The sequence below is a fragment of the Amblyomma mixtum genome, chromosome 6 (assembly GCF_055824585.1).
Source record: "Amblyomma mixtum isolate Tamu chromosome 6, ASM5582458v1, whole genome shotgun sequence".
NCBI classification, from domain to species: domain Eukaryota; kingdom Metazoa; phylum Arthropoda; class Arachnida; order Ixodida; family Ixodidae; genus Amblyomma; species Amblyomma mixtum.
In genome coordinates, this window is record NC_143017.1 from 30,666,741 (window position 1) to 30,675,342 (window position 8,602).

At 58.9% G+C, this 8,602-nt stretch overlaps 1 protein-coding gene and 1 pseudogene across 1 annotated transcript; both read left to right on the top strand.

The window, feature by feature from the left end:
- Positions 1–6,574: 6,574 nt before the first annotated feature.
- Positions 6,575–6,738, top strand: LOC149338703 (U2 spliceosomal RNA; annotated as a pseudogene).
- Positions 6,739–7,458: 720 nt separating this feature from the next.
- On the top strand, positions 7,459–8,379 carry LOC149338704 (uncharacterized). Its single transcript, XM_089550777.1, has one exon. It carries the CDS (start codon positions 7,534–7,536, stop codon positions 8,377–8,379), a length of 846 nt encoding a protein of 281 aa, XP_089406903.1. The 5' UTR covers positions 7,459–7,533.
- The last annotated feature ends 223 nt before the right edge of the window (positions 8,380–8,602 follow it).

Genomic DNA, 8,602 nt, shown 5'->3' on the forward strand with positions numbered 1-8,602 from the left:
CACCAACCAGTCATGAATTCTATGCGCCACATGTTGCATGGAGACGACGAAAGCACTTGCAGTGCTGGCGTAATTGAAGTGCATTGAAACAAGCAAGAAACCTTATCCTGGCAGCTTTCTCCGCGGCGACCGTAGCACAACAGAAAAAAATACAATGCGATAAACGCAAAAGAAGCACCAACAAATCTCAGAAGCGGGTTCTTTTGTTATTACGACGTTCAAAGAGCAGCTCTTCGTCAGAGTGAAACGTGCAAGGTCTTGCTATTTGGTCACGCTTAACCCTTTTACCTCTGATGTAGGATATGCAGGCAGACAATGCGAGAATGCTAACTCTTCCCGTGTACAACTAGTGTACGTGGGACTGTCGATAGGTTTTGCCCGGCAACTCGCTAATGGCGCATGATGTTTCTGCACTGTGAAGCCCAGAGTAATCTGCGCAGGATTTACGAAGGCTGCTGGCGGATATATACTAGCCGTTTGCCCGCACACACTGTATGTTTTGCTACGGCGCAGCTCACGCTTAGGCCTTTTCTACCAGATATGTACGATACAGGCGGGGAAGATGTTGGAATCGCAATTGTGCCCATGCCCAGCCCATATATTTTCTATGCAGGGCCAATTTAGGCTACAGGCGGGAATAGTGGTGTTAGCCCACACACAGCCCAATTGGCTTCGTTAGGGCACTGCACGGGCAGCCCGTGTAGGCTGTGCCCGCACTTCACCGTCATGTAGCCCCATCTTTTATGCACACGAACTGCACGCAGCCCATGCTTACCCCTTTCACACCCGATTTAGAATACAGGCGGTGAATACGTCGGAATGGCAAATGTGCCGATGCCCAGCCCACGCGGGACCTTCGCCGGTGTTGCTAAGACAGCCCAAACTGCATGCCTGAAACGCTTCGCCACTGTGAAGCCCATAGTTTAGCCCCTGTATTTCCTACGCGGGACCCATGTTGGCTGAAGGCGGGAATGCTAGCTCTTTGCCCACACAAAAACACTGCGGATCCCTCACGGCGGTGTACGGGCAGCCCCTTTTGGGGTTGCCCGCGCTTCACCATAGTAGAGCCCACATCCTAGCCCGCGTGTATCTGCGGTGGGACCTAGGTGGGCTGCCCAGTCTGTTTAAGCCCATGCCTAGCCGACGAGGGTCCCATTCAGGCACGAAGTGGACAGCCCCAGCGTTTTGTGCCAGCACTGCACCCACGGGGGACCCATGTAGGTTTATTGCGGGCAGCCACCAGCCCTCATTGCCCATGTCGGACCCATAGGGGGCCGCCACCTTGTGCTACTGGGGTTATCGCGCGAGCGTCGACCGGGAACATGAACAGCGCCATGGCCCAGGATTCTCTTCCGAGGCGAGGGAGATATCAGGCCAGCTTCCCTCACTCTCTTTGCTGTTCCATCAGCAGCCGCGACTCCCTGCTGGGCTATCAGTTTATTTTTTGGTTCTGCGAACAGGTAGCCATCGTAGTGCGCACGACGTATTCTTCGGTATTATCTGGTTAACAAAGGCGATATGACGAGGCGATGCTGCGTTGATATATTTTTCCAACTTCAAAGTCGTTACAATCAAGAAGTGCGAAGCACTGACTTTAAAAGATCTTTCCGACCCATTTTGTTATCGCCCACGAAGATACCAGGTAACCAAGTCCACACTTTATCGCAACAAATGGAAAGCTTAGAATAGAGAGAAAGGGCGGTTGGTTTTTCGTGGGGGTGATGGTTGTTGTATGGAACAGCGAACGATGGAGAGAAGAGTGCGAAATCATGTTTTTTCCTGTTTCCGCCAGGTGCCTGGAGTGCTAGGCTGGTCGACGCTCGCGCGATAACCGTCAAATCGCGCTCGACTGTACACACTTCCGCAGCGGAGAGGGATCTGATAAACAATATCTGCGGCGCATGAGACGTGCGGCTTCTTGTGTTTTGTGCTACACCCTGAATTCTTGACGCTCTCATGATCTGCCAGAGCGCAAAGCTTTGCAAGCTTGAGGGGAGCTGAAAATACCACATCAATACCAAATTTTGCTGCCACTCTCTTCAAGTTGTCCGAGAGCCTGTGTATATAGGGCATAACTTCAAACTCCATTTTCTTGTGTCCCGGTACATTTATCTTAGATAACTTGATGTGTTCTCTTTCTTTGTGTAACTTTTTCTTTAGAGTTTCTGCGACAGCCACAAGAACATCGCCAGTAAAGCCTCCCTCTCACCCAGGGCGCCACGTTGTCCGCATCGATTGAGCACTGCATCTTGTGGGAGGACCTGGTCTTGAGGGCAGCTGGTAGTCCGGCCATGGCCAGGTTGAATAGCTGAGGGCTCAGGACCGAGCCCTGCGGGACCCCCGTCAGGACGGGACGGGGAGAGCTCAGCTGACCACCAACTCGGACCAAGAAGGTGCGGCCCCGTAGGAAGGCCCGGATGAACTCCAGGAGCCGGCCGGTGACGCCCAGGCGCCAGAGGGCCTCATCAATGACACCATGTGGTAGGGTGTCGAACGCCGCCTGGACGTCCAGCAGGACCAGCATGGCGGCGTCCCCGTCCTGCCGTGCATCCTCCAGGGTGGAGACCAGGTCGGCTATGGAGTCTGCTGTGCACCTGCCCCGCCTAAAGCCCGTCTGCTGCTCAGGAAGGAAGCCAGTCAATTGGGTGATCCAGGTGAGGCGGGCTAGGACGACTGCCTCCATGGACTTGCAGGCTGAGGAGGTGAGGGAGACCTGCCAGTAGGAGGATGGCAGGCGGGAGGGCTTCTTGGGTTTGAGGATCGGTACCACAAGTGTCGTCAGCCAGTCCTCGGGTAAGGTCGCTAGCAGACAGTCCCTCTCCGGGGCGTCGAGGTTGCGAAGCATCTGGTGTGTGATGCCGTCGACGGCCGGAGCAGTCCGTCTTCGTGGACGGTCCAGCACTGTCTATAGGTCGTGGGCCGTGATGCTTGCGTTGCATTGGGCAGCAACCAGGGTCTGGGTCTGCAGGGATGGGGGGCCTGGGCCGGAGGGAAGAGCTTCGTAGGGAAGTGGGGCCGGGTGAGCTGGGAGGGCAGAATTGGTCGGCCATCAGTTCTGCCAGGGTGTCGGCACTGATAGCCCTGGAGATTGCGATGGCCAGGATGGGGTGCCTGGGGATACGCGCGTTCACCAGGAACTTCAGCAGGCGCCAGGCTTTGCCCGAGTGGCTGGACCTTTGGATCTCCGAGCACACCCCTCTCCAGCTCTCCCGGCGGCGGCGTCTCGCATGCCTCTGGCAGGCAGCGTCAGTGCGGCGGTAGGCGGTCCAGTCTTTGGGTAGGCGGGTTCTCATGGCGATGCGTTCCTGGCGCCTCCAGTTTGTCCCGATATTCAGGAGGCGGAGGTCTGGAACAGGAGAGCCTGCCGGACCCTCGTGATGGTCATGGCCTGCCGGGCACTGGCTGCCACATGGTCCAGAAAGACTCCGTCCGCAGTGATCTCTGCAGAATGGGCGGAAATCCTGCCAGCAGACCACCGCGATGACTTGTCCTGCGGGGACAGTCTGGAGATGGGCCTGAGGAAGAGGGGAAAGTGGTCCGACCGCCAGGTGTCGTCCGCTTTCTGGTAGGCATACCGGACCCCTGGAGAGGTGAACGCCAGATCCAGGGTGGAGGTGTGTTGGGGCGTAATAAAGGTGGGGGTGGTGGCCTCAGGAGGTAGAATCCTGCCTGCAGCATGGTCTGCAGGAGGACTCTCCCAGAGCGGGTGGTGGTACGGCATCTCCACTCTTTGTTGTGGGCGTTGAAGTCCCCACATACCACGGCCCTGGGTCCGAGGCTAGCCAGGACTGGCGCCAGCATGGAGGGATCCCAGCGCTGTTGAGGGTAGATGTAAGTTGATGCTAAGGTGGTGTCCATGGCACCCATCCTCACAGTGATGGTACATGCCTCCAGGGGGCCCGAGAGTGCGTCATCCAGGGCTATGACGGCGTGGGGGAGGTCGGCCCGCACGTAGATGGCACTCCTCGGGCCCTGTTGCTGGTGGCCAGGGTCGAGGCAGGGGGAGTTGCAGCAGGCCGTCGTGGTGCAGCGGGTGGCTCCTGCATAGCCCAAGAACCAAGGCAGGCGGAGGAGGGAAGGCTCCAGGTGGGTCTCCTGGAGCGCCAGGACATCAAATGGCAGGCGGCCATCTGTGATGAGGCAGGCCAGCTCGGCGTGCCTGGCACGGAGTGACCTCACGTTCCACTGGAGAACGTGAGGCCTTGATGGGTTTTTAGTGCGCCTCTCCATGATGGTGGTCTGGGGGGGTCTGTCAGCCAGGGCGGCCATACAGAGCTGCCTTGCCTCAGAATTGGCTGGGGAGGCGAGCCGGGACTCCGAGTGCACCACCTTCCTGACGGAGGAGGGTGGGCTCTCCAACGGCGGCTCGATACTGCGCCTAACGGGGGACCTGACCTGCGAGCAGCGCCAGGCCCTCACCCCTTGGAACGACCAGGGCCTGCCCCACCGTGCGCCCCACCGACAGCCGCCCGAGGGGGAGGTCGGGCGACGCATCACCAGCCCGGCCACCTCGCACGCCCCCGACGCATCGTACACGACACTGGCAACACCACTCCATCCAGGGTCGGTGAGCCAGCCGCTCGAACTGCGCGCGCTCCCCATCGAGGAAGTGGATACGGGGAAGCTCGAGGGGAAGCACGCTCGGCCGGATAGCTCCGATGATAACTTAGACGGCGCTGCCCCGCCCCACGCGAAAAAGTGTGCCCCTAACTCCGCCCATGGCGGACTTGTTAAACTTGTCTCGAACGTCGGCGCCCTGTCTTTTCATCATGGCGCTAGTACATCTCCTCTCTCTGAATGTTCAGGGATTTAGGTCACCGGACAAGCAGAGGGGAGGTGATGCACTTCGCACGCGCACAGGGAATCGACATCATGTTTTTACAGGAGACAAACTTTCGCTGCCCAAGAGAAGTCACCCAGTTTAAGTCTACTTTTTGTGTTGATGCCTTTTTTTCGTTAACTTCTTCAGTTTCGTGCGGTGTTGGTGTCGTTTTTGTGGACAGCTTTTTTCGCTCTGGCGCGCACTGCATTTACTGTGCCCACGGCCGCACGCTAGCGGTCGACTTTTATTTGGGTGGCAGGCGCGTCAGGGCGATAGTAGTGTAGGCACCAGCCCGCCGTTCCGATTCTTCGAGCTTTTTTGATTTGTTAGATTCCTTTTTGTTAGATTGTTACCCTTGTTTTCTTGTCGGAGATTTTAATTGCGTTCTAGATCCCGTACGTGATGTCCGCGGTCCAGGCCAGGGGCGACCTAACGCCGGGGCACGATCATTGCGGGATATTTGTGTTCAGTTTTGTTTGACGGACGCGTGGGTCAAGCTACACGATGACGTTTTCGGAGCTACCTGGGAGCGGGGCAGGTCAGCCAGTCGTATCGACAAGTTCTGGTTCCCTCGTGAACTCGAATGTTTTGTTGTGCCATGCAATGTGCTCGCTTTTCCCCCGGGCACCCCACGCATTAGCGATCATCGACCACTGTCAGCAGAACTGGCCATCGGCGGGGGCGCCCCACGTGTAGACGCGTGGCGTATGGATCCATGTCTGCTGACAGATTGGTCCACCGTGGTAGCGATTGAACTCGCGCTGGGTGGCCCGGGTGGAGACGACGAGGGTACCATTTCCAGGGACGAAAAAAAGCAGCGTGGCAGTCGATTTTGGTTCACGAAGGCAGGCAGCGTAGGAAGCGTATCACGGGCGAGATAAACAACACCCTCGCCCGTATACGCGCCGTGCAGCGAGGCGCGCCGCTCACCTTCGCTATGCGCGACTACCTTAACTTATTGAAAGCGCGCTACCATACGCTTCTCCGACAATCCAGGCGAACAGTAACCCAGGCGTTAGCACAGGGTAGGCCCGTGTCGGACCCCACCATACTACCCTACGGGCGGGTAGCCTCGACGAAACGCGTCAGGTCCGCGTCGCCGAGGTACTTTTCCCGGACGGGACCAGGAACAGCAGCGCGACAGTCATCCGTTACGCTTTTACGCGTTATTTTTCGCAGCTGTTTGTTTCTGGGACCGAACGGCTGGGCAACGGCCCTGTCGCGCATGTTTTTTGTCACCTTAGACGCGCGCACCAGGCCGCGCGACGCATTTGTTCACCTATTGCATATTTAGGCGCTTTTGTTTTGTGGCGCCAGTGTCGCGTCGCATCATTACAGGGCCGGCCTCTAGGCGCCATGTTCCCCCTGCTGCAGCGGGTTGGGGCGCGCCTGTTTCAGTAGGCGTGCCTTAACAGAGTCACGCTCCAAGAAGACGAGTTCCTGCGGCGGTGGAGCATCCGCTTCATCGCCGTCGACAGGGGCGGCGAGACGGTGCGGCTCCTGCCTTATTGAGTGTGTATTGTGCGTGGTGGTATGCAGGCTAGTTCACTGCGTGCTTCCCCCGCGACGCCTGTACACATAGGACTCTGGACTCCTGTGTTGTGAACATTTTGTGTGTATATGGCGACTGTTGTCGCTCCATTGTATCATTTTTGTGGCTTGTTCTACCGGGCGACACTAGTCGCCGCTTTGTATTTTCATTTTTGTGAGGGACTGTGGTCCCTTTGCGTGTAAATATTGGGTATAACAAAATTCTCTTCAATCTGTTCTTAGCAGCTTAATATCTGACATGTGGTCCTATTTGGACCCAAGATGTTAAACTGATTTTTGGAGCGCGGAGGAGCGTTCGGGGCTTGCCCCACCACCGCCACGGGTCGACCCGGTATTGCAATACCTCCGGGACCGGCCGAGCGACTCCGCCATCTCTGGGGGAGCAAAAACCTAATTCTAAAATCAGACCACATGATGCCATCATGACAATCCACTCAGAAACCCCAAACCCGCACAGTGCTGTGTGACGGTCCGCCTGGTCTGCGCTGCAGGCAATTTCGCTTGCCTTGCTCGGTGGTGACGTGCTTTCATGTTTATTCGCTATCCGCTTTGCCGCGCCAGTCACCGGATTTCGGTGCTCGGAGAACAGGGAAAAAAACCGAGACGGGTCGCGCAGTCTCGGTCATTTGGCCAAGAGCGCATTGTAATATATCGCTTTCCCGCAGCACCGTTGGCCTCGTAATGAAACCTGCTCCCCGCGCGCTTCCTTTCGCCATTTCAAGGTGTGTCTGGCAGGTTTTTCGGGCGTGAGAGAAGCAAGATGGAAAACAGAAGAACCTGTCTTGCGGAAGAATCTTAGCCGTTTAGCCGGCACGACGAAGCGATTCCTCCTCATTTTTCGAGACGCTGGATTGTTTCATGCTGGAGTCGTACCCCACTTTCATAGTGTGCGACTTCATTTGTGTCCTCGACCCCTCACGCGATGTACACGGCCCAGGTCAGGGTCGACCTTACGATCCCTTCTCGGCCCTTTCGCTGAGCGGTTGTGTCGCGCTGCTCTTCCGCGCGCAGCAGTTTTCTTCATAGGTTGCGGTCCCGGTGGGCGGCGCCCCCGGATCCCGCACCCCCCCCCCCCCCCCCCCCCCCCCAGCGAGTCCGGAGGTCCTGCTGTTCCTGCCCCGGCGCCAGGACTGCTGCCGTGATGTCCAAGGCTCGACAACATGCCCCTCCCGCCTCCAGCGGCGCGCCCCACGAAGGCGCAATGTTTCTACTTCACCGTGCCGGAGCCTGTTCCGGCGGACGACCTAATCAACTCCATCGAGGCGGTCGTCGGTGTCAGCGGGCTGCAATACCTGCAGCACCTCGGCGGAACGAAGTTACTGTGTGCCGTGAGCACGATGGCTCACGCGACGAAGATGGTAGCGGCGGGGAGCCTCCTCGTCGCTGGAAAACCCGTACCACTGGCGAAGATGGCGGCGCCAGTGGTTTATGTGACGGTGTTCCGACTGCCACCCACCGTTCCGGACGACGCCCTCGCTGCGGCCCTGAGCACGTACGGGAAGGTGCGGGCGGTGTCAGAGTCCGTATTCAAGAGCCGGGGCGACATCCGGAACGGCTGCCGCACCGTGAAGTTAGAAATGCAGCGGGCACCCCCGAATTTCCTGACCGTCGCGGGCCACCGCGCTATGCTGGAATACCGCGGCATGAAGCGGGTGCGTTCGAGGTGCGGTGGCGAGGGCCACCTGGGTGCCGCCTGCACTGCCACGCGGTGCGGGCGTTGTGGCGCCTACGGCCACGAGACGGAGACCTGTCAGGCGGCGTGCAAGCGCTGCGGGGGCCAGCACGCGACCTCCGACTGCGTGCAGCCCCGCTCGTACGCCGCAGCCGTGGCCGCCGGTTCAAGCAAGGCGGCGAACGACGCACCTGCAAGAAGCGGCGAGCCCGCTACCCCGCGGGACGAGGCTGCAGCGGCCTCCACTGACGACTGGGCGGAGAACGAGACGTCCGACTCCTCGGCGGACCAGACCGAGGAGGACCAGCCCGAGGGCGTCTTCGACGCGGAGTAGTCCGGCTCAATAGACTCGGACGCGTCGCTGCTCGTGTCGCCCCTCATGTCACCGTCAAGGACAGCGACACCAGCGACAGCGCGAGCGAGCCGCGCCCGCAGACGGCGCATATCCCGGTGGCTCCCGAACCGCGCCCCCCGTGCGCCGCGAAGGTGGTCCAGGCTGGCGTGCGGAAAGCCCTAGAGCTGGACGACCCCAAGCGCCAGCACTCCTCGTTCGAGGG

Bases quoted from the DNA above. Each gene is read 5' to 3' on its own strand.
- LOC149338704 (XM_089550777.1), top strand. From the start codon at position 7,534: ATGCCCCTCCCGCCTCCAGCGGCGCGCCCCACGAAGGCGCAATGTTTC.